This window comes from Talpa occidentalis, unplaced genomic scaffold, assembly GCF_014898055.3.
Source record: "Talpa occidentalis isolate TD23 unplaced genomic scaffold, MPIMG_talOcc4v2.1 talOcc4.4, whole genome shotgun sequence".
NCBI lineage: Eukaryota > Metazoa > Chordata > Mammalia > Eulipotyphla > Talpidae > Talpa > Talpa occidentalis.
Window position 1 is genome coordinate 121,051,513 of NW_023604295.1, and position 25,733 is coordinate 121,077,245.

The window sequence follows — 25,733 nt, forward strand, 5'->3', positions numbered from 1 at the left end:
GCATCTGAAAACAGCCTAACATTCATGGGAGGCAAAGCATGGAAATAAAATAGAAAATGGAATTAAAAGGAAATTTAATTTTTGCAAGACCTGGAGGTGGTAAATTTTTCAAGACAGCTACTACAATGTCCCCTTGGAGGGGGAGATAACTGGTTTCTTGGGAGATCACCACCTATGTTGGGCTGCTTCTGAAAGCAAGAAACAGAAAAGCCAATTTAATGGACTTAATAAGAAATGCACTCAGGATAAGTTGATGCAGGTGCACACAAGGTCAACAGGACCCAGACACCTCCCTCTCTGCTCAGCTCTGTTCTTGGGTTGTCAGTAAGATGGATACTCCAGGTGGCACATTCAGGTGTGAGGTTCCATCTGCAAGATGTGCCCCTCCCCCCCACCCCTTCCACTTCCCCTCCTGATCCCTCTCTCACCCCTTGTTTCTAAAAGAGTTGCCCTTGTTTGCTTTTCTTCAAACTTGCCTGGCCAACTCCTGCCTCAGGGCCTCTGCATTGCTGTTCCCTCTGCCTTCAATGCTCTTATTGCACAAAATCCACCATGGCTCCCTGTCCTCCTTCAGGCCCTTCCTCAAATACCACCCTCCCAGAGGGAAATGCAAACAACAGATAGATGCAAATAACAGACACACTGGCCTGACACTATTTAAAACTGTAACCACATCCCAAGTCGCTGTCCCCTTTCTGACTTCATTTTGTCACAGCACCTAGGGTACGTCCCACACAGGGCACCTTCCCGAGCCTCTCTGATGGCCAGGGCCTCCGCCTACCTGAGGGTGCACCCAGGGAGGCACACCTGCTTTTCCCCAGGACCTACAGAGTAGTTATCCCCAAAAGTATCTCCGGAAGGAAGGAGAAAGACAACCGAGGGACAACATCCAGAGGAAGAAGGGGTGAGAAATGTTTTCAGAGATGACACCCCTATCAACCACCCCCACCCGCACATCCCCCAGCATCACACCGGCATGGTTGTGCCAGCACCACAGTGGGGTTGAGCCAGGGGTCTCTGGAAGGGCTAGATCCCTGGACAAAGTGAATGCACAAGGAGAGAGGTATCCCAGGGGTGCCTGGCAGCGCCACTTCTACCCTCCCCCCCTGGCTCTCCCGCCTTCCTCTCCAGTCTGATAACAATGGCAGCTCCTGAAGCCTCCGCTGCGAGGTGTCCGCACTCGCTGCCCTCAGCGGCATCTGTGCCTCGGCGTGCAGAACAGGTGCCCGCCCCTTCCAGCCGCCCAGCGCCAGGTGATCAACGCTTTGCTGAGAAAGGCCCAGTGGGGCTGGGTGCTGACCTGCCTCTGCCCCGCGGTCCAGCAGCCTCTCCCACCTCAGGGGTCACTGGGAGCCTAGGACGCCATCGACCCCACGGCGTCTACGCTGCGCCACAGGGACCCCTATCAAGGGCCCCCGCGGCCTGGTCCTCCATCTTCTGGGAAATCACACGCCGAGCTTGGAAGAACCCGAGTTTCACAAGCGCAGCCGCCGCGGGGAAGAGACGGGGTTCTCCGGGGTGGGCGAAGGGCTTTGGGGGCGGTCTCCGCTGCCCCCTCGGGCTCTGGCCGCGCGCTCCGGGCCCGACACCCCGGCACCCGGCTCGGTAGGGGCGGGCGAGCGGCGCCCGGTCCCCTGAAGCGCCGAGGGGGTGCGGCCGGGCGGGAAGGGCACTGGGCGAGCGCCGCGGGCGCCCGGGGGCGGGGGGCGGGGCCGCCGCGGCCTTATTTCCCGGGTTCGGGCCGCGGAGCCCGCGCCAGCCCGCCGCGTCCATGCAGCCCCGCCGCCCGCCGCCGCCCGCCCCGCGCGGGGCCCCGCGCCTCGCCGCCGCGCTGCTCCTGCCGCTGCTGCTACAGCTCGCCCTCCGGGGGTCGGCGGCGCCCGCCGGGCCCGGGGACCCCAGGGATTCCGAGTGGTCCCCGGACGGGCGCCCGAGAGTCCTGCAGCGGGCGGCGCAGGCGGCGCTGCACTTCTTCAACTTCCGAGCCGGCTCGCCCAGCGCCCTGCGGATGCTGACGGCGGTGCAGGAGGGCAGCGCCTGGGTGAGTGCGGCGCCCCCGGGCGCGCGGGGACACCCTGTGCACCTGTCCGCCCCGCGGGATCTCCCGGAGACGGCCGTGCGCACCCTGCTCGCGGCGTCCAGGCGCTCGGGCTCCACGTCCCGGCGCCCGAGCGGGTGCGCCCAGCCTGGGTGCGCAGAGTCGGCGGGAAGCTGACTCGCTCTTTCTCCAGCATTTAGGAGGCCACCGAGTCTGGCGACTCCCCCACTGGGAAGTTGATGCCTGGGGAAACTGAGGTACAGGCCCCAGAGGCAAGGCTTGCTTGTGTCTAGGGGTACCCAGAGTTGGTTGCTATGGGAGCGGTCACGCTGGCGCGACCCACCCATGGCCCCGGCAGGCGGCCTGGGGCGTGAAATTCCCTCATCTAAACCAGTGCCCAGGTCTTGCGAAGACCCAAGAGTGAGTGAGCGCCAGAGACCTGCTGCAGGATGATGTGATTGTAGATGATGCATCGACGCCAGTGAGAACCCTCTTAATCCTGGCTTCTCTTTAATCTAATTGAGTGAGTGGACCTGGACAGTTTTCCTCTTGAACCGAATGAATAAAATCGCAATGAATGAATGAATGAATGAATGAAGTCGCAATCAATGATTATTTGATTATTTGCGATTTCAAGACATTGACCGTAGGAATCGCTTCGGGTCTGTGGAGCTCCACTGCTTTCCTCATCTAATCGAAAATTGCATGTGACAGAACTACACTAAGTCCTCCCCGAAGTAACGCTGCTCTTCCAGTAATCCCCTCAAAACCTGCAGACTCAGCCTCAAGGAATCTAGAATGGAGTATAGAATGTAAATAGGTAGAATTCAAAGACTGACATTGGAGTTTTTACCTAAGATTGGTGAAGACCTATGTCAGACACAGGGGTGGGGAAGGTCTTCGGAGCTCACCTTGGTTCTTCACTGGCTGAATCCTGCACCTAGGGTGGCTAAGGGTATTGCTTGATTAAATGATATTGTTCTTTTAAAAACATAACCTATTTTTGCCACCTGTTTCAATAACGATCTCTGTTGTCTCAGGGAGAAAGAGTTCCATTTTTCTAGTTCTAAAGAACAGCTAGGGGGAACCAACCTTGAGAACTTTCTATTAAAGTATAGTAGCCACCCCTGAGAATCCAAGGAGACCAAGATCCCTGGAGATCTGCAGCCTGGTTGTCAGTGCCCAGGACCCAGAATTCCCTACAGGGAAGAGGAAAAAACCAAACCAAACCAAACCAAACCCTTGGATTTCTAAAGTACACCAATTTTCAATTTATTAGAATTTTTTTCTTCCAAGTCTATAAACAATCCATTTCCATGCATTTGGTCACCTCCTTGGATAAAAAATTCTTGGCATCTTTCACAAGATAAACTACCTCTCAAACTCAAATCAATTAAGAAAAAAAATTCTATTTTTCTTTCTCCAACTCGGTTGTTGCTTCTCCTCTGTAGTCGTATAATGATCCTGGTTTAAAGAGCTCCTCCTTTCTAGTGAGTATAAGGAAATTCAAGGCAGGTATAGAGAGGGGGTGAGGGAGGAGTTACATACCCAGGGCACTGACGCTAAGAAAACTTCCTATGATTTACATTCCCTCCAAGAATGGCTATAAATGTTTTCAAATCAAGGAGCCAACAAAGCAAGCACAGTGGCTTTCAGGGCCAAAAATCTCAGTTTCTCTCAGGAATTCAGTGAAATTCTTTCCCTCCATTCCTTGGTCTCCTGCAAATCACCACTAAAAAAGGGCCCAGTTCCAGAGCTGATGGAGGCCATCTGGCATAGTGGGGCGCTGAGAGGAAGTGTTGGCTCCTGCCTGGGTACTGCCTAGGCTGTCTTTCTGGAATGTGGGGGGCCCACGGGTGGGGTGTGGTAGGAGTCCTAACACCAACCTCTGATTTAGCTCTACTGAGCCACACCACCTAGAGAAGTCACATAAGTCCTCTCTGGCTCTTTCTTCATAGAATAGTGATAATCCATGTGCTACCACCATGTCAGGTGTTTTTAAAAGACACATCAGGTGATGCAGCCCCAGTTGTTGAGTATAAGAATGTGGCTTGCCAGTGCACCATCTGAGGGGCTGTCCATTCATCCATCAGTTATTTCTTTAAAAAAAAAAATTATTTGTGCATACAAAAGCTGGGGTGCAGGCCAGAGGTGCAGGGGGGAGAGGATTCACCAGAGACAGTGGGAAGCAGAACAGGTGGATCTACTGAAATACACTGCTGAGGGCAAGTGATACTCTGACATCAGGCGAGAGAGGAGAGGTCTGCTACACCATGTGGATAGCTCCCTGGCCAGGGATCAGACTCGTGGATAGCTTCATACTGCTGAGACTTAACCCTTTGCACCAGCAGGGAGGTCCCATCAGTTATTTCTTAAGCCCCTTCTATGTGCCAGGTATTGAGCTACACTCTGTGGCCCTAATTCGGATTGGGATGGGATCACAGACGGCCTCGCTGAGATTCCCTTCTGAAGCAGGCACTTTGCTTCTGGATGAGGCGCACAGGAACCACTTGGGTGCAGCTTCCAATGTGGTGACTTAAGGGATTTCTGCTTCATTTATAAGAGCAGTTGTATCATTGACAAGGATGACAGAACCTCCAAACTCAGGGGTGCACTTTCTCCAGTCAGGGCAGCGTTAGGGTGAGCACAGAGGTGCTGCAGGGTGTCTGTCACTCATCGGGACTGACCAGGGTGGGCGGTGGCCAGAGAAGCTTGTCACTGGGACCCCTCTCTGCAGGACCAAGGTCAGCACCCCCCTTTGTAAGATAAGATGTGGGGGCCGAGTCAGGGTTTTTCAAAATAATGTTCCACCAGCTGGTTATGAAATAAATTAGTACTTAGTAATTTTCTGTCTTTTTTTTTTAATGAAATAGTTTGGAATACAATTGAGAGCACTGAATTAGGTCTTTATGAACAAAGCAACTCTTGCTGTTTCAGCTAGAAAAAAAATTGAAAACCAATGAACCCAATGACTTTTTCAACCTCGTCCAACTCAGAAATTCCTTCTTTCTAAGCGATTTCTTGGTGCGACAAGAATCCCTCCTTTTCAAAACACAGCTGCCCTCTAGTGGTGATGTGCGGTACTCGCTTGCGGGCAAATGCCAGGAGAGGAGAAACCCCGCTGGTGGACAGCATGAGCTTTGTTTTTTGTCCCTTTAACTGTAGGGACAATCACAGAGCAGCTCCTCTTCCCTCCCTACCCCTCCTGATGCTGTGTCTTTCCTGGCCTTAGACTGACCTTCCACGGCCACTTCTGTCTCTTGTCGCACAGTCTAAGGACCCACGTGGAGACCAGGGGTGTGAAGAGTTCCTAGGCTGCCAGGTGACCCAGAAACAGTCCCACCGCTGACCCAACAGCTGCCCCTCACACCAAGACCAGTCTCCTCTGGCCTCAGTCCTGGAGCACTGGCCCTGCCCTGAGCCTCCGTGAGAGGCCGGTGCTTTCCTGATATTGGGAGATACTGGCTGAGATCTGTGTGCACAGACACTCCATGAGAGTCAGGTCATCTGGGAATCAGTCCTTGGCTGGGAATTGGTCACTTAAGGTGACCACCCTCCCATCAGGCCAGGACGGGTAGTTGGAATCATAATAGAAAGACTGACCAAAGTGGGATGGGGAGATGGGGAGGAGTTACATTTTTATTGACACATGTTTGGTGTGAGATTCCCTTCTGAAGCAGGGATCCTATATGATACTGTAGTGTAGTATCACATTATGATACTATATATTTTGGGCTTATAGCTTCACACCCCCATATGTGTATACGCCACACTGCGCTTGCTCAGTTTTAGTGCCATTTACTGCTAGCAAATGGACCCCACGACCCACCCCTCCCACCGCCCCTCCCTCCCCCTCTGGTGATCACCATTTTTATCTGTCTCGAGTTGTTTCTGTGGTATTAGCTCATTTGTTTTGTTCTTTATATCCCACAGATGAGTACATCTATCTGGTCGTTTTCATTCTGACGTGTTTTTCATTCTGACTTATCTGGCTTATTAGTTACCTCAAGTTCCGTACATGTTATGAGCAATACAAGAACTGGGTCATAAAATCTTAGAGGATGGCTCCTGGGGGCTCATGGGTCTGGTCAAGCATCCCATTGTTGTCTGTCCTTCCTGCAGCAGAAACATAGTGGGGGGGGGGGGTTGGAATAATGATGTGCTGGGCCTTTGGGGCAAATGCCCTACAGCGTCCTCACAGCCAAATGCCTCTGCTCGAGCTGCCTCGGCCTCTGTAGCTTTCCTCTGTGCCCCAGAATGCTGCTGATTTTCTCCCACTCTTACCTCTGGTGTCGATCTGTCAGGGGGAAAAGGATGTCCCAAAGCTATTTCCATACAGGCTTTGTGGACTCCACCCCCACCCCAGGCCAAAGCCAAAGACACTGGGAACTCCAAATCCCATCACCACCAAAGGGAAGGTGGCTGGGACCTGAGGGTGGGGTTAAGCAGCCAGGTGGATACAAAAGGCAGACACGTGGGCTTTGGGGCTCTCTCCATTTTTGGGCTCTGGACCAGCTCACAGCGTCCGGCCAGCTCTGAGAGTGACTTTGGGTTTCCAGGTCGTCGGATCGGGTAGGACGCATTAAAGACTTTATTTCCCTATTTTCTCCCTGAGTTGTACATTTTCCTTATTTCCTTTCCTCTTGTAAATAAACCTTTTATTAACCCTTTTGTGTGTGTCTGTAGTGGAGTATTCATAAGTCCCTTTAAAGCGCGCGGGTGAGGACCCACAGCCAGGAACCCGTTTAATATCGGGGTTGCTCTATAACAGATCCAAAACAGTTACTGACATTCCGGCAGGCTTCATGGCGCGGAGACATACCGTGAGAGATCATCTGTGATTTTCACTTTGGCTTCCTTGGGGTGGAGGGGGCACTTGCAAAGAATGTAGTACACAACCCTCTACTTTTCCTTTTCCTTCTTTTTCTTGCCTAACCTCGACTCAAGCACACTCATACAACAGGAAGAGTTTTCGAGACTCTTCCCCTCCTATGGTGTTTCCCTTGAGTTTCTTGGCTAGGTTTTCTTTTTTTGTACCCACTCTTCACCAGTTTACATAACATTTGATTATACACTAATTAATGTAATGTAACACCTGGCATTGGCAAGTTTGGGAACAAAACAACTGACTTTGGGGGAGCATCACCTGCCCAGTGCCGTGGGCTGGGCGAGGCGGGTCCCGGCTGTGTCTGAGGCAGAGCCAGCCCATCTGCCGAGCCTCAGCCCACCTCCTCAAGCAAAACCACCTCCTTTATAGCTGCTCCATCTATAAAGCCCTCTCATGCCACATAATTTATCTCATTACGGCTCCTCTTGCAGTCTTCTCTCCATTAATGTCAATAATTCAAAAGTGCTCATTCACAAGAACAGGAGAGCAATTCAGCAGGCCATGGAAACAGAAACTGGAGAATGAAAATGACTGTGATGATATGGAGGGGAAGGGTGAATAATAATATACTAAAGTGAAATCTATTCTTTCGCACGCAAGGAAGCGGAATGCTTTGGCAGCCACGTGAAGTTGAAGGAAGGGGCGGGGAACTCTCAGGTTCCTCACCCTCCAAGTGGGTGAAGCATCATCATCCTGAAATCTGGGAGCAGAGAGAGGCTCTCCTTCCTGCCCAGGCTCTGTTCTCCTTAAGGGATACAGGGGCACCCAAGGCCACCACACTTCCTTCCTCCATGCACCCACCTGGTCTGCAGGCTCTGCTCACAGAGGCTAGGTCTAAGAGGCCAGAGGAAGGTTCTTAGCCCAAAGCATGAACTCTGGCCTTGACCTCTTTGCACTTTGCTGCAGTGCCCTAGCCAGATACACCCGGATGAGGAAGCAATTACAAATGCATTTAAGCAGCTTGCAATTAATTATTTTTGAACATTTTTTAGCATCTCACAATATTTTCCACTTGTCTTGCCATGTGTGTGATCACAGAACCTGATAGTGGCCCCCAAATAAAGACCTCTGTGGTGGGTCGTGACCATCAGTGCCAGGAATCTGGCTGAGTTGCTCTTATCTGAAGGATTTGAGTGGCTCTGCTGGAAAGCTAACTGTAAATACTAGCTACAGAGTGACCGGATGACAAAGCAGAGAAGATTGAGGACACACACACACACAGAGCCTCCAAATCCAACCCACCCTTTATCTCTAGTGCATTTGGCATGAACCAACCTAGAGATTTCATCTCACTTGTACCGCCTGGGCACTTACTTGCCTTTGCGACGGTGCCTCAGTTGAAGAGGCCGTTACAGAGCTGGTCCCGCAGTGGCTGGAGGTAGTGGCCACAGCAAGTCTCTACCCCGGCCACTTATGGTCGTTGAGGGTGTCGCTGGCCAGTGAAGTCCGGTTAGGACAGGGGCTTTTGGGGAGGAAGCTAGTCTCCCTCTACCTTCTAGGTGGGTAGACTGGAAAACTTGACACCAGAGAAGGCCTTCCTGGTGGTGCAAGGGGTTAAGCACAGCACTGTGAAGCTGTCTGAGTCCGATCCTCAGCTGGCCAGGTTGCTGCCCACATGGCGCAGCAGACCTCTCCTGTCTCGCCCACTGCTCCACTTCTTAGCTGATCCTGCAGCCCTGGCCATCGCCCCCCCTTCACCCTCTCCACACCAACTTGGTGCTGGGCTGTAGGCTGCTTCGTGCTCACTCTGTTGACCGGGATATACGTTTCAATGATAGTTAGACAAAGAGCTTATTAGATAAAGTGAGGAATCAAACCTAGGAAGCAGTCCACCAGATTTTACTCTTTGAGAGCTGTCCCAACAAACCCAGGTTTGAATTTAGTTTGTATAGGTGTAACAGGGTGGTCCCCAGGGCAAGAAGAGGTTCCGGGTTCCCTGACCCACCCAAGGCAGGGTGGAGCTGAGCAGGGAAGGGAAGCAGCTGGAGAGGAAGAAAGGAAGAAGCATGGAGGGCCAGAAGAGCGGGATGGCAGAACCTATTCAGAGCGAGCAGGTTTGGGGGTTCTGGGAACTCCGTTCCCCTGCCCTGTAACATAGGTAGGATCGGTAAATCATTTAAAGTAATCATTAGTTACATTAAAAGTGTAATTGGTATCAGCAAGTGGGTCTCTAAAGAGCTGCTGATGCCCCCCATGTGCAGAGGGAGGCACTGCTGGGGTTTAATCTCTTCCTTCCTAAAGGATGCCTGGTGGAGATGCACAGGCTGGGCACCCATTGCTTAACTTCTTTATCCAGCAAATTGGTCATTAGTGAAGATTAAAAATACTGGCTTTACCTGCAGGCAGCAGGTTTTGCCAAGCTGTTTCACAGACTTCAAGGCTATGCCGATAACTCTGCTTTCCTGTGTGCTAGAGCAGGGAGGGGTGATTTCTAGAACATTTTACAGGATGTTCATACTCTGATGGCCACCTCGCTTCCACTTCTGCGTGGGCTTCTACAGGCATCACACCTCCTGCTCCCCTGCAAGAGACAATAACAAGTGTCATTTAACAAATGAGACATAAAGGCAGCTGGAAGGGTGTTGGGGCCTGGGGCAGCCAGAACAGGCCCATACCTGTAGGGGAGAGAGGGAGGCCCCACACCCCACACCTCTCTCCCAGCAGACTTTTCTGAGTAGCTGAGTAGGGAAGTTGCCTCTGGTCACTTCAGTCTGGCTCCTTTTCAGGGTCACGAACTCCTACTTGACTGACCAGAGGTTAACTCACTCTATTCCACCTCTTTCTCTCCACTACGACTCAACCTGACAAAGCAACATGTCCACTTGCCAAGACCTCCTGGCATCCCACTGGACACGTCTGGTCTGAAGGTCACCGACTTTGTTCCACGAGCTGTATTCACTTTATCTGCGTTACCCACGAGGAGGGGAAGGCAATCAGATCATCCCTGGACCTAATGCAATTCATGGATGCTCTCTGTCTAGAACATAAGGAAGGCAATTTTTATCCACAAATGAGTTGTTTACTTGTCTTCAACTAAGCCTGACTCATAAAACTAACCTTATAAAATGAAAGTTTGCTTTTACTGGAATGGCTTGACATTTATGTTTTCTTACCAAATATGAAGGTTGGAAGGGACCATTTAGATGCTCAATCTGTGAGACCAGGAGGCCTGGGGTGCTGGGAAGGAGGAGCAGACCCACCAGGAGGCCTGTGTGGCCCCAATCTCCTGTCTCCCCTCTACCTGACAACACGAAGTTTAAGGTGATTGCCACAACTCCAAGGCACCTTGGGGTGACTGTGCTTAACAACCAATCTCAGAGGAGAGAAACACAAGGGACAGGTTCCTCCAAATTGTAGGGTTTTCTTTTTAGATTAGCTTTCGGCAGAATCCTGTCTCTGGAGACCCCCCAAGTCAAAGGGCTTTCGTGGTCTCCCTGTGGCAGCCAGGCTTCTCTGGGACACCATTCCAACTCGTTCATTTGCTCTAATAACTTTCCTAGTGAGTTTAAAGGGGGTGTTGGAATAGAAAGTTATCTCTACCCTCCATTCCTCATCAAGCTCCCTGGGCTTATTTCCAATACTAGTATTTCAATGACTCTACAGAAACATTGCATAGTATGTATTATAGAGACTGTCCAGACACAGTCTGGAAGGAGAAGCTTTAATCCAGTGACAGGAAAATAAAGCTTCGTATCTAACAGTAAACAGTCTTTCACTGAAAACAGACCGTGACTTTGTGGAGTTGCTATTAGAATGTGCAGTTTTGACTTCTTTTTTTTTTTTTTTTCTTTTTTTAAATATTTATTTATTTATTTATACATGCAAGCACTGGGTACAGTCAGAAGCGCGGGAGGGTGAGAGAATTCACCAGAGCCAGAGCAGGGAGCAGAGCAGGCAGAAGAACCGAAGTACACTGCTGAGGGGAGCAGCAGGCGGCAGGAGGGGTCTGCGCGCCATGTGGGACCCTCCTCCAGTGGCCGGGGAGCAGCTGGGGATTGAACCGGCGCTGCAGAGGCTGCGGGCAGCTTCGCAACCCAGCACTCAACTGCTGCGCCACTGGGGAGGCCCCAGTTTTGACTTCTTGATATATCACTATTTGGTAAAGTAGTGACCAGTATGAGAAAAACAGGATGAACCTTCTTCAAAAAAAGACTTTAGTTCAAACTGCCTTCTTCAAATGTTCCTGCCTCAAAACAGCCCATCCTATGGCACCACAGGGTCTATCAGCTGTACCCCAGAAGCAGAAGTTGCTATCTTAACATTCTAAGGCACCAGGGCCTGACTTGCTAGGACTGACTCTAGGTTACACCACACTAGAGTCCATTTCAGTTAGTCCGCCAGGCCTTTGGAGAGAATTAGCTGCCATGTCTTCCATCTCTTATTCAGCTGTGTTGTAGCAGCTGTTCCTGGAGCTACTTCTGGCTTCCACATTCCCATCCTTTCAACTTCAGTGGTGCTACTCAGTATCTAGAGAGTTCTCAAAGTGTGTGGTCCCCGGGTCAGCAGCAGCACATGGGACTTGTTAAATCCAAGTTCTCAGGCCCCACCCCAGCTTTACTGAGTCACAGCCCAGGGAGGGGCCCAGAACTCCATGTTTTAGGAAGCTCTCTAGAAAATTCTTGTTATGGGTTCACATTTGCAACACCTTCCTCTAGAATAAAGTCCTTGGGAGAGAGCCCATCCACCACCATCACCCCAACTCCAAGTACCTCCTCCATTCACCTGCTCACCCCCATGCCCTGGCTAGCCCTCTCCTCCCTGTGCTGGACCCCTCTCCCTGCCCCCCGCTAGTCTCAGTCATAGTCCTCTCCGAACCCCAACCTGCACTGTCTGGGGCTCCCATTCACACCGGCCTGAAAGCATCCGTAGCCAGGGACTCCTTCTGAAGTCACTTTTGTACCGTTGTGGACTGACTTGTGTCCTCCAAAAAAATAAGTTGAAGCCTTAACCCCAATACCTGTGAAAATGGCCTTATTTGGAAATAGTCTCTGTAAATGTTAGGATGAAGCCACACTAGATTAACAGGACTAATGTCTAATAAGGAGGCTATGTGAAGCCAGGGCAGAGAAGCCATTTAAGATCGAGGCCGCTCTTGGAGGGGTACAGCTGTAAGCCCAGGACACCAGGGGCTGCCACCACCATGGGAAGCTAAAAGAGGCAGGAAGGAATCTACCCAGAGTCTGAGGGACAGCAGCCCAGCTGACACCGGGATTTGGACCTGTAGCCTCCAGAACAACGAGAGACTCCATTTCTGCAGGACTAGGGTACCTAGGTCACCATGTGTTACAGCAGCCAGAGGGAATGTCCATGTGCTGTTGGCTGTCTCCCTTCCAGAAGGTTTGGGTGGTCTTGTCTACAGGAGCCAGACCACCACGATAAGCACTCCAACTCTAACTCTTATTCCCTCTCCTACATACCCTCCCCCGCTCCCTGTTAGATGAGACTGTTAGGGTATGTGGCCCTGGTATAAGGGCAGAGGGGGGTGCTCCTGGACCAGGCTTCCTTCCTTGCTAACCCTGTGACTTTGGGAAATTCCTTCACTTTGGACAAGTGCCTCCATTTCTTCATCCCTAAAATGGGAATAGCATCTTCCTCAAAGGGCTCCTGCCACGTGATCAGCCATACTTGGCACCTGAAGAACAAAGCAGGAGCTCAGTTTATTGACACTTTCATCACAAGTCCCTCCTAGGCTCAGCAGGAGGCTTTCTTCCAGTACTGAGAGCATGCTTCCTATGGAATTGACAACGATTTGAGGGGCACTTTAAACCAAACCAAACAAAAAACCCACCCAAGTGTGAGAAGCCCCATTCCTTGCAGACTTGCCTGCCTACATTCTCAGGCCGTCTGCCTGGATCAAAGTGCTGCTCATTCCCCAGAAGAGCCTTAAGGAAGTTCCTGGGGATGGGGTGCAGGGGAAGGCAGAAGGCTGGGTGCAAAGATCAAGAAACCTAGAAAACAAGACATAAGACCATTAGAACCGAAGTTTGCCATTAGTGGTTCACGTTTGTAAAGCCTTTAGTTCTATGCTACAGCACAGAAGTCTTCCTTATACATAATTAAAAAGAAATCTGGAGTGAAGCGCTCCTAATTCATTCCTTCAGATTCTGTGGTCACATGGTCAATAGCTTTGTTGCTGACTTTTTCTTTTATATAAAGAGTTTATTCTGGAAAATATTAGAACAATATGCCATGCCTCTGGCTGCATGACAGGGATGTAAAATTCCTAACCTGTTTTGCAGCTGGCAGTTTCAGCAGTGTGGGGAGCAGTGTCTATTGTGAGGGAACACGTGCCACCTCAGGGAGCCAGACTGTGCCACCTCTCCCTAGTGTCAGCTTCAGCTATTTCAAAAATGTCTTTTTTTTAATGGCTTTGAATGAATGGACTAGCTATGTACCATGTGGTGGCAGCAGGCCACATGCAAGGGGCAGTTTTCCCACACTCCTCAAAAGTACTTAGCACAGTCCCTGGCCCAGGCCCCATGGCTAGGATTCTAAATACAAGCATCATGTGCACGATGCAACACTGGTTTAATGTCTTCACAATGAACTCATATTCTAGGGACCATCTCTGACCTTGAATTAACAATGGTCCATTCTTTACCTTCTGCTAGCGCTCCATTTGCCCACCAAATACTTCTCTCCATTCTGTGGCCCCCACCTTGGTTTGACACCCTGCCCCCCTCCATCTACTCCTCAACTATCCCCTTCATCATTCCACTCACTCTGGGCAACATCCCTCAAACACACACACACCCCTCCACTCTGGAGGGATCTATTCAAAATCCCTCCTTCCTGCCTGAAGCTTCCATTTTTCTCACCTTCGCCTGCAGAGGTGACCCCTGCCTACCCAGCTGGCTCTTGCTGAACCTTGTACCTGTCTTTCTGCCTCTGGCCCACTGGCTGCCCTTGGGGTCTTCAGCTCCACTGTTTACTCTTAGAATGGTTTGTCCTTACCCCAAGTCAGCTCCTTCTTGTATGCATAAATAAATAAACCTTAAAAAAAAAAAAAAAAGAATCCCTACCTTAGAGTCCAGCTCAAGTGGCAGCTCCCTGGCCCTGAGACTGAATCAGTTCTCCAGTTATCATTTCATAGCTCTTAAGTCAGTCAGAATCAAATAATCAATTTGCCAATGACCTACTTAAAGGCTTTCTGCCCAGCTGATGCCCTGAGGCGGGGGTGAAGAGGCTGTTTTGTCCCCTGTATTCCTGCTTCTGACACCCAGCACAGCGCACAACAAATCCTGGAGTGGACGTTGGCCAGCAAAGGCCTCTTATCACAGATTGATTTAATCAGAGACAGCGAAAGCAAAGCACAGTCCTGAGAGACCGGACAGGAGACACTCTGTCCCAGACAGAGGCCCTGCTGGCGAGGCTCTGCCTACAGGCCCTGCCCTATCTCACAGAATGAGCAGAGCCCAAGGCAGACATGTGACTCACAGAAAGGGAGAAGCAAGAGGCCTCTGAGGCAGATAAAGGGGCTGAATCTTAATAAATGATATGCACAACCAAAAACATAAAAATCTTATTGTGGACAAAATGTAGACATTTGTAAGAGTGGTTAATTAAAACAAAATAAGAAAATCAAATCAGCAAAGCAAATAGCTCTTCAGAAGGATACGATCCGTCTACTCGGCTTCCAATCTTTGAACGGAGTTGTTTCTTTTTCTACAAGGAATATAGAGGCACCTCACTGCCTCCGTGTGTCTTCAAGAAGCTGTGGAGTCAAATAGTTATCCTAAGTTTTCCATTTAAAATATGTACATGGGGGCCTCCCTGGTGGCACAAGGGGTTAAGACGCAGCCTGTGAAGCTATCCGCAGCCACTGAAGCACGAGTTCAATCCCCGGCCAGTTCAATCCACTTGGCGCAGCAGACCTCTCCTGTCTTGCCTGCTGCTCCCCTCAGCAGTGTATTTCAGTCTATCTGCCTGTTCTGTTCCCCACTCTGTCTCTGGTGAATCCTCTCACCCCCTCACCTCTGGCCTGTAACCCTGTTCTTGTATGCATAAATAAATAAATCTTAAAAAAATATGTACATGGGCCTCCCTGGTGGCGCAGGGATTAAAGACAGCACTATCAAGCCATCGCCAGCCACTGCAACACAATTTCGATCCCCAGCAGGCCAGGGAGCTGACCCACTTGGCACAGCAGACCTCTCCTGCCTCACCTGCTGCTCCCCTCAGCAGTGTATTTCAGTAGATCTGCCTGTTCTTGTCCCTACTCTCTCTGGCGAATCCCTTACTCCCCCCTGCTCTTGCCCCCCACACCTCTGGCTTACACCCCAGTTCTTGTATGCATAAATAAATCTTAAAAAAAATATACACAATGATGTCAAAGAGGAAGACTTTTGTGAATACTTGTGTGTAGCAACCAGGCACATGGCAATGTCATCCTTTAATCACTGTTCTTGGTACTCAGAGTCTTCCCACGGAGAGTCTTCCCTGGGGGACTGCATTCAATGCCACGGCTTCAACTACCGCTACCTCTACTGAATTCACTTCACTGTCAGCTGGTTCTGGTTCATCGCCAGGTCCCTGAGCACCAAGGATTATACCCTCACTCCTACCTAGCTTCCTCCTCCTACCTCCCCATCTCCAACCCCCACTGGCAAGCTCTTGTTCAGGAGCTCTTGTTCAGGAGCCCTCGCTCAGGCCCTGAGTGGCCATGGAGGGCAGAGTCAAGGTCGTGCATGGAACAGGGGAGAGCAGACACTTCAAGGCTTAGCCCTCTTGGCTGTGGGAGTGCAGCTTCTGAATTAGTTGTTTGGGAATGCCAGCAGTGTGGCTGGGGGTGTCAGAGCCAGCAAGTGCACAGTTGTGTGTTCCTGTGATGGACAGGGCAGTGAGGATAACGGCTTCAGACATCTTATCTTGCCACTTCCATGCAGGTTCCACTGTACCCTCGAATACAGTTCATGGGGACTTCAGGGATAACCGAAGGGAAGCTGGGGGGGTCCATCCTGTCAGGTTCCCCTGGCTATGAACAGAGGCCAGATCCATTTCTAGCACAGCTTTCCCTCCCTCATGACTGTAGATCTTAACATGATACCAAGAGTAAACACATACTGACCACTATTGCGAGCCCTTTCAGTGCCAAATCTTACTCCTCCCAGCACCCTCAGTATAGTTATGTTTACTATGTGGGGCTCCCCATGGTCTTTGGCATCAAGTTCCAAGGCCTCATTAAAATAGGAGGCTATTTAAAAAGAGAAAATCCTGTTTAGTTGTTGTGTTGCTGGGCTAAGAGTCAAAGGGAATTGATATTCCCGAATCTAACTCAATCACGACTATGTGAAATAATTTCAGCAGGAGGCAGAAAACTCCCTTTAGAAAATACTTATATTGATCAGTTTGCTCTTTTAAAAAGCTAATGGCAAATAACGAAGTTCTTCTAATGCAGCTTAAATTGCTTCCACGACATGGGTATGCATACACTAAAAATATGCATTGGAGTCAATTAAGAGGTTTAAAAAGGCTAAACATGCATTTCTAATACCTAAAAGTAGGCCTGCTTATGAAAGCTGAGGAAGGGCAGGCAACACCCAGGATATACTCAGTGTTGGTTACTCATCCTACCCAGACCACACACCCTCTGCAAATGCCACCTCAGGCCTCACTTGCAGGTCCCTGCCTGCCAGGTCTGGCCGTGGCTGCTCCCCTGCTGTCCTGTAATCTCAGCCAGAGCTCCTCCTGCGCACCTTCTTGACACCTTAGGAAAAGCAGCCACGTCTACTCCACCTGCCCACATCCCCACCTGAAAACCCATTATTTATCACTGGGCGCAGTGATAACTGGTGAGCGGCACAGGGGAGTCTGTGCTCATGGATGTGGCCCGGCATGACAGCAGAGAGGCCCTAGGAGCTGGGGGTGGGATGAGGGCCTCACTCTCCTCTAACTGCTCTCAATTAACTTCCAGCCTCAACATCCTTTTCCTTTCTCTGCCTCCCTTTTTGCGAGGTGTCAAGTTAATAAGCAGTGTCATGATCTGACCGAAATCTGAAATCTTCTCCTGAAAATAATCACCAATTTGAGCATAAATGTTAGAGCTACCATTTGCATGCTTTGACGTGAAGATGTTAATGGAGTTGCCATGATGCTAAGATACAGTTTCTGTATTTCAGGTGAATCCCAAAAATGACTGTAAAGTGGACCTGGTATTTACCACAGAACGCTACAACCTAGAGGTAAGCTGCCAGGATCAGGGGTGTCCTGTTAGCAACTCATGATTTTCTTTACAAAGGAATATTAATATATATTGACCTAGAGGTTTTGTTTTTCCTTTGTTTCCTGTTCTCAAGAATTGAAGAGCAGAACTAACTATACAGGAACTCAAGATTTAACTGCTTCAACTTCATGCCTTAAGCAGGGCTGCACTTAAAACTTTCCACACAACCCCCTCCCCCACCCTGTGCCCCTGGGAAGGAGTTTCACAGCTTCCAGACATCAGAATCCTTAAATGACTCACTCAAATGCCAACCTCGGCTCTCCTGCCAGCTGATGACATTTCCCGCTAGCAGGCTGGCCTAGCATGAGACCAGCTCCAGAGCTGGCACAGTGAGAGATTCTGTGAGAGAGGCCATAGCAGCGCACGCCCTGGGCGGTGTTCACCTCACCGTTCAGTTCTCAACAAGAGGATAAATGAAAAACTTCTGTAGACATTAGAGCCAGATGAACTTCCATGTGCTGGGCCAGGCAGGGAGGCAACCAGAACTTGGGTGGAACAAAGACCTGGGCAATTCTTCTCGTGTGAGGCTGAGTTAGAGCAGCCGGACCAGCAGGTGGTGGTGGCATTTGCATGTTAGGTGGCAGTGGTGGCCTTGGCCTCAGGTGACAGCACTGTGATGAAGGCAGGACTACATGACCCCTTCCCCAGCCCGAAGCTTCTGGAAGGTTTCCCAGTGTTCGGAAACAAATCTTGCAGACAGTATGTAACTTTGCTAATAAACCTAAAAATTAGGCATTTTCTTGCAGCTAAGGAAACCACTTTTGATTTCTAATCCTTCAAATTGATGTGTGAGATTCAAGTCAAGGGAGCTCACTGTTTCTCAGAACACAGCCAGCTCATTGGGGGTTCCATCTCGGGAAGCGAAGCTGTATTCTTCCTCTCCAGACGGCTGCTCTGAGTCTGTGGAGTGTTGGGGGCCTAGGAAAGGAAAGGAAAACCCTGGTTCCCTTTTCCTTCCTTAGAAACAGCTCTGACACTAGAGACCAAGGGCCATGATTTGTCTTCTGCCTTTGTCTTCTGTCTCTTCCCAGTGCTTCCTTCACAGCTTCCCTACCTTGCGGCCGTAATTAGGATTTTCACACACCACTCACATGTCCTCTCCTTCAAAACCAGCACTCTGGGAGGTGGGGTCTGGACAGTCTATTTTGGTGTTTTAAGTTAGTTATGAACTAACAGGCTAACAGAACCAAACATTTTTAATAGGTTTATTTAACATCCAATTTTGATTACAATGTTTTCTTGTGGCCTTTTTGTTTTTTGATTGTTTTAACTGGAACCCCACCCAATTTAAACAACTGCAAATGTGAAGATTGTTGCCTCAGCTGTTCTCCCCACCTCCTTTGTGATGGGAGTTCTTGAGCGGCAGGGATGATGTAAGGGGGCCTGATGGCAACCCAGGAAAGTCCTTAAATTCTAACCTTGTTGAAGGTGTGCGCCTCTGGGCACTTTCCTGGAATTGGCTCCCTGGCTCTGGCAAGTTATGGGATCTGAGCTGAAATGGTGGAGCACTGACCTAAGATGAGTCTCCAGGGAGCAGGCAGTCCTCCAGATGCAGGTGCTCTGGGTGAGAATGCGTGAGGGTGGCCCCGATACCCAGACCACTACATACACGAGCGCATGAAAATCATGAGCCGGGCACGGAGGGGTTGGAGGACCCCCAGGGGTGACTGTGCCTCCATCTGCCATGAGCGCCAGTCCTGCTTAACCACCCACTGACTGGGGGACATGGAGCAGTTTCCTCCGTAAGCCTCTGATTTTCCCCCACAAACTGGACAAAGAGCAACCACTCAGGTGTAGGGAAGATGCCGTCATTGTTGTTCACAGGAACCTGCTTCATCCTTGGGTTCAAGTCGGCGAGCTGGAGGTCCAACAAGCACGAGGAGGTCCATGGGGGAGACTGAGTACCCAGTGTCCTAGAGTTCTAAGCTGGCAAGCTCAACAGACAGCAATGGCCTCTGGAAAGGCCCAGGTTTATTCTATAAGCCGCTATCAGAAGTCAGTTTAAATGACTCAGTGAGACTGCGGGTTCAGCTGGGAGCATGAACCACTTTCTACCAAGACACTGCATCTGGTGCCAGTGCACCTGCCTGGACAAGGCTCGCCCCCAGTCACATGTCTGTGTGTTCTGGGGCGGAGGGGAGACAAGGAACCATTTTGTTTAATTCTAACTCTTTATTCCAGGATGGTGAGGAACGTGTGGGGAAGTGCTCGGCCAAAGTGTTTTTCAGGAATGAGAAGCCTAGACCAGCCGTTAATGTGACATGCACACGATTCATAGACAAGAAACAAAAACAACTCCAGGACTATGAGCTTTACAAGCAAATGAAGCAACTGAAGAACCCCTTGGGTACAGTCACCATTCCTGGTGAGAACCAGTATCTGGAATTTCTATGTTCAGGAATGGAATGTGTGTAATTACTAACTCTTAAAAGGAATGATCCTTTCGATTTTTAGACTTTTTTCAAACAAAACTCATTGTATCACTTCCTGTACTTCATCTGCAGCAGAATATAAAAAGGCTACCAAGGCCCCGTGCCCCGTTCACTGTTCCCCTTCCTCCAAGACAAGACAGAACAAGAGCAGAACCTCTCAGGACGGGGGTGTGTGGTAGGGGGGTGTTGTTGTTATGGGATTTGCACAAAGGGGCAGTTTTCACCGAGAATACACAGCCCAAGGTAACATTTCTAGAGGTTTATGCTGGTTTTGAAAACTAAGGTACTGACAAGACACATTGTGCCCATTGTACCTACCACACTGGAACCTGCTGGAAGGCAGCTGTAGAGCCAAACAGACCTCATTTTTAGGACAGGAGCTAATGGCAGTGGTTCATCTGTACTAAGAAGTGAACACTGACCTCTGAGGTGACTCAGCTGGAGCAAAGCTGAGCTCATTTGCTTTGCATGTGGGCAGCACTTACAGGCAAATCCTATTTCCAGAACCACAAAGTCACCTCTGGACTGCACTGCGATATTAAGCCTGACGGCTGACTGCTAGAGACTCCCACCCCATCTCTTGGCTCACTCTCTGACCAGACGGTGACAGTGCAGTGTCCACTTGGAGACCTGCACACTCCCCCCCGAATGCGTCTGTGCCCATTCACCTGGGGACTAAGTGTTCTTAAAAACCTGTAGGTAGAATACTGCTTCTTGAGTTCCTAAAATTCAGATTCTTGAATGATTCTCACAATAAGTCTCCATACTTATCTAAATTCTATTCCAAAGAATGACGGACAATTCAAAATCTCATGTAGTAGAATGTGCTTGTATTTAGTACTGGCTGAAATAAATGACTAATAACTAATACATAAACTCTTTAGTTATTTAGGGAATTTTTCCCCCTCTTGGTATTAGTTGGGGGAATAGGGTTTTATATATTCCCTATAAAACACAAATTTTAGAAATTTTAGCAACTGTATGGGGCCTTTCCTCTGAATATTTGCTATAGGGTTACTAGATTTTGGACAATTTATTAGCAGTGCTAGTTAACTGAATCATGTCCAGTTCCTAATATGCCCACAGGAATATCCTGGAACAATCTAACTTAATGTGGGTACTACGAAGCTTCAGAAACCTATTTTAAATAGAAAGTACCTTTTTCATCCACAAAGTTTACAAGTTTATTGTCACTAGAAATTCAGCCATTTGCCACTTCATGGTGGTAACTTCATGTCTCTGTGTGTGTGTATATATAAAAGTTTTGGTTTTAGACAAAGTCGATTAGAACTATGGCAATGTCCTTGGATTTTCTGGTTCAAATGTCAGGCGATTCTAGTCATTATTTTAACTGATCCAAAGTCCTGCACTGTTGTTGTAGGCAGTTTTCTCTACAATTGATAAGTGAGAATACCTAATCTGTGTCAGGATATCTTTGCTCCCCACTGTTTTTCACCTAAAAAAGAAGCTGTCTGGTTTTTATTATAAGGAAAAATTTACGTTTTCTAATGAACGCATAAATCTTCCATAGATTAAGTGCAAGTACACCACATACAAAGGAAAAGCTAAGGACCTGGGAATAACTAGCTAATGTCCTGTGTGTCTACATGATTCCAAAAAAGTTGCTGGTACTTATACTCTCGAATATTCCCACTGGTCACAGTATCTAGTAAGTCTTTCATGGTTTGTGGTGATAGGTTTCAGTCTCACAAACCTAAACTCAGCTGTTTGATGAGATTCCTGATGAGTAGCTGAATGGAGTTTTCAGTCTCTCATGCTCACCCCACACCCATGACAGGAATTCACAGCCCTGCTCATAACCCATCTCTGTGAGCCTTTCCCAACCCCAGAGAAGCCTCTCCTTTCCTGTCCTCCTTGGCTCCAGCCAGGTCCTCCCACTCCTAAGGAAGGTACCAGCTTTGTTTCGACACTGTCAGGTGGAAGAAGTGCAGGGCAGGCCCTATCTGTGTGTCCTTCAGTGGCCCACACTATCAAAGAATGCTTTCTAAATTGACTATCATTATAAACCAGCCAAGTCAAGTTCTACCAATACAGAAAGAAATATATGCTAATGATTATTTTACGATTTATCTTTTAATAGCTTAGCAGTATTCCTTGGGTATTATACTATTATTGGGCCTTACTATAGACTAAGAAAAACATTACCAACTTCCCTACAAGGGTCCAGTTATCTCATAAATTGTTAATACTCAAGTTCCTAGAAGTCACAAGAGATAATAATTTATTGTATCCCTCCCTCTAGCAGTGTTTGATACTAAGAATATCTTTATTTTATTAAATGCTTGCCAAATTAAAAAGTGTACGGTTCCAAAAACAAGGCCATAGGAAAAACCCACCTGATTTCATGTGTCAAAAAACAGATGCTGCCAATACACTACCTTTAAAGCCAATGATCAGGAGGACAAAGCTATTTTGCAGACTGGCAAACACCATCACATGGACTGTAGTCCCAAACAGAAGCTAGTGTGGAGCAGGTAAATGACAGACTTCCAGTCTAATTAAAAATGCTACTCAACTTTAGGTGGACTTTGAGTGCCATTGTAGCTCTCACTTTGCATTTATAGAGCACAACAAACCTTAAATTGACATCCTCTTCCCTGAGCCGGGCCAGAGGAAGCATGTAAATCTCCACATAATGTAGAAACAGCTATGAACAAATCACCAGTCAGTGGAAGGTCTTGCTGTGAGCTTACACCTCCTGAAATTGTGTCCCCAAGATGCTTAATACAAATGTGCTTTTCTCTCCCTCTCAGATAGTCATGGATACATTGACCCTAATCTGAGACCCATCTGGGATCTGGCTTTTCTTGGCAGTTCTTATGTGATGTGGGACAAGACAACGCAGCTTTCATACTACTCCATGGCGCAGATCAGCAGGGTGAAGCAGTGGGTAAGCGAGCTGGAAATAACTTGTGCTGCCAGGGACACAACTGATAACGGTTTTTAAAGCTAACTTAACTTGAATTTTTAATTTTATGGCATTTCAATTTCCTTGATCAAAATGTTGAGTTCCTGAAATGGACCAGGTATAGAGACTGAGGACAGAGCAGAGAGCAAAAACACAGCATTGCTGCCCTCAGTGAGATTCATCTTAGTGAGAGACGAGAAAGTCAGTAAGCAAATGAACAAGTAGATGTGTATCGAATGTTAGCCAGTGCTAGACAGGAAGAGTAGGGAATGCAGGGTATTAAATTACTTACACAGCCAAAGTCAGGCCTTCTAATTTAATAGAGGGGTCAGGGGAGTGACAGTAGGCAGACTTCCAAGAGGGAAGAGAATTCCCGGAGCACTGAGGCAACAATGTGGTAGATGGAGAACTAGCAGTAAGATGGTATGACTGGAAAAGTATGGGGCAGTTGGTGGGAAGAGGAAGGCTCCCTCCATAGAAGGCCTTAGAGGCCCATAGAACTTTTCTTTTACACATAAGAGTTTTTGCAGAGGAGTGATAAGATCTGTCTTATAGTAGATCCTTCTGGCCCTATGTGGAGAACAGACCATAGAGGCAGGGAGACCAGTTGAAGTATGGCCTTCCTGTGAAGTATGGTCGAGGCAGGGGCTCGTGGGAGCTTGCGCCGGGTGCAGAGTGTAGTAGTGCCAGAGCTTGAAACTGGGATGTCATCTGGAAGTAGTGCCAGAGCTTGAAGCTGGGATGTCATCTGACAAATACTTGCTGAGGAGATGGACATGCATTCAGAGAAAGGAAAAGTCAAGACTGGCTGTTTGGACTTTGGCTGAGTAGTGGAAAGAACAGTTTTCATGTACTGACTGGGAAAAAATAAAGGAACAGATTTGGGTAGGGGGTGGGGGCAGAGTTAGCCTGATTTGGGATATACTAAATTCTGTAACCAGCAGAGAATTGTATAGTCATTTGGACATACGTGACTGAAGTTCAGGGAGAGGGCTGAGACAGTCAGGTAAAGCCACAGACTGAATGAAACCAGAGAGAACGAGAGTAGACAGCGACACGCAGTAATGCAAGGCTCGAGTGCTGGCACACTTCTAACTCTGAAAGCTGGAGAACCTAGACAAGAAAGACTTGGAAGGATGAGGATTGACTGTACTACATGCTGCTGGAAGTCTGGTAGATGAGAACTGAGAATCGACCCCTGGATTTGACAGTGGGAGTGGTGCTTTCTCAGTAGAGAGCTTGTCAGAAGCGACCTCACAGCACAGTGTGGATAAGCCTGTCTGGAACTGGGTTCAGGAGAGTGCAGACAGGAAGTGACACTAAATTGCTTTCAATAACTTAGCTAAAAGGGGAGGAAGAATAAGGGAGAGGGCTGTGGCTAGAGCACGGGTAGCAGAGGACTGAAAGAAGTTGTTTTCTGTTACATTTTTAGGTTGGGAGATTTAGCAACATACTCTTATGTCGGTAAGAAAAATCCAGTAGAGAGGGCACAGTAAGACTTTGGGGGAGAGAAGGAAGAATTGTTGGAGTATCTTTGAGCAGGTGAGAGGCTGAAGTCACCCAAGAGATAACCTGGGACAGGAAAGTCAACCAGAGATAACCTGGGAGAGTCACTCAGGGAAGGCAAGAGAGGGGCACAGGTGCAGCAGGGCGGATGCCAGGGCACCAGCCTCTGGATGATCTACTCGCCTGTCTCAGTGAAACCAAGGCAAAGTCATCGGTCAAGAAAAGAGAATGAGGGAGGAGGAATGTAGAGAGGACATGGTAACAGCACGCAGTCCTGCTGGCCCTTGGGGGGACCAGTCACCCCAGTTGCTGGCTGGTGTGGGCACAGGGAAGGTGGAGAGGAGAGTTTAGCCAGGACTGGGATATGGTCAAAAATGTGACGTAGAAAGAAAACCAGCTTTGCTGATGAGGCAGCAGAACCAGCTAGAGTGCTAAGACCTTTCAAAGACTGCTGTCTGCAAGGGGGTGAGGTGGAATGAACCCATGGCCGACCAGGTCCCCGGGTGAACATCTACTGGCGGGGGAGCTGCCCGAATGCCATTAGCAGTGTGAATGCCAGGAAGAGCTCAGTGTACCTTCAAACCCTCGTGCAGAATAGGCAGCTAGAAACAGCTTTTTTTCTGTAACAAAATGAACATAGTCTCTCCTCCTGACATTGTGCTTTTCTGAAGAGACTACTATTCAAATAACTATTGCTTTATGAGCTGGGACACAGTTCTAGTTCCTACTGAGCTATAATTTCTCACCCCCACCTCTTCCTCCCTCTCCCACTTTTCCTTATTCTTTCTCCTTCTCCTTTTTTCTCTCCCAACTCCCCTCCCCACCCCGATCTACAAGATGATCCTATCACCAACAACTTGCTTTTACTTTTAACTAAAAAGTCAGGGGAGAAAAATTTTTATAGTGTAGAAAATGGTGCCAAGATACACTAATTGTGATGAATGTGAGAGGAAAACGCAACAGAAATACAATGCAGGGAAAACATAGGATTGCTTTAAAGTGTGTGTTCTCCTTTTGCAGTTACACATAACACATTATTCCCACACTGACCACCCAGACACACCATGGTTCTAGCCAGCCTCTCATGTTGTCATTTGTCCATTAACACCCCTCAACCAGCCTGCAAGAGGGGCAGTAGGGACAAATGTCATTGTAGAGTTAGAAAAGCAAATGTGCAGAGGGCAAAACTGCAGTTATGTTTTAAAACATTTTTACCTTGGGGGAGCTTGGGTTTTAGAAAAATATTAATAGAATGTGTTTCTACACTGCTAGCTCAGTCACAGAAGATCACTCCCTTTCTCAGGGTTTATTTATTGAGGATCAACAGATTTATAGAAGCCCTTGAAATGAACATAAATCTTAATGAAACAACTGGGAACTTTGGTTTCAAGGTTGATACATATTTCCACAGAGATTCACAAATTCTGCTATTCGTGGCCATGAAGGATTCCTGGGATTTTTTAGCAAAAGAACCACACAAGCAACTAGCAAAACAAGCAACAATGTTTGAAAAGTCACTAGGCTCCACAGGTCCAAGGACTGTCCTAGGATACTAGATGCAGAATGGAGGTTTAATGAAGCCAGGATGGCACAAAGCAGGCAGTGACAAAGGAAACTCAGCAGCAAGAGGGGTCATAGTGTTTCCAGAGTATTCTGGTGAGAATTTCTCACCCAGAAGTTATTGGTGAAGGAGGTGCAGGTTTACATATAAACTTACA

The 25,733-nt window shown here is 48.6% G+C and overlaps 1 protein-coding gene across 1 annotated transcript in view; it reads left to right on the forward strand.

Moving 5' to 3' along the window:
• Nucleotides 1–1,771: 1,771 nt before the first annotated feature.
• The window catches only part of RARRES1 (retinoic acid receptor responder 1), a 28,936-nt gene continuing 4,974 nt past the window's right edge, over nt 1,772–25,733 (forward strand). Inside the window, exons 1-4 of the mRNA XM_037526682.2 lie at nt 1,772–2,041; nt 17,045–17,107; nt 19,330–19,513; nt 22,355–22,491. Of these exons, the coding sequence (XP_037382579.1) occupies nt 1,772–2,041; nt 17,045–17,107; nt 19,330–19,513; nt 22,355–22,491 (654 nt within the window). The remainder of the gene's footprint in view (nt 2,042–17,044; nt 17,108–19,329; nt 19,514–22,354; nt 22,492–25,733) is intronic.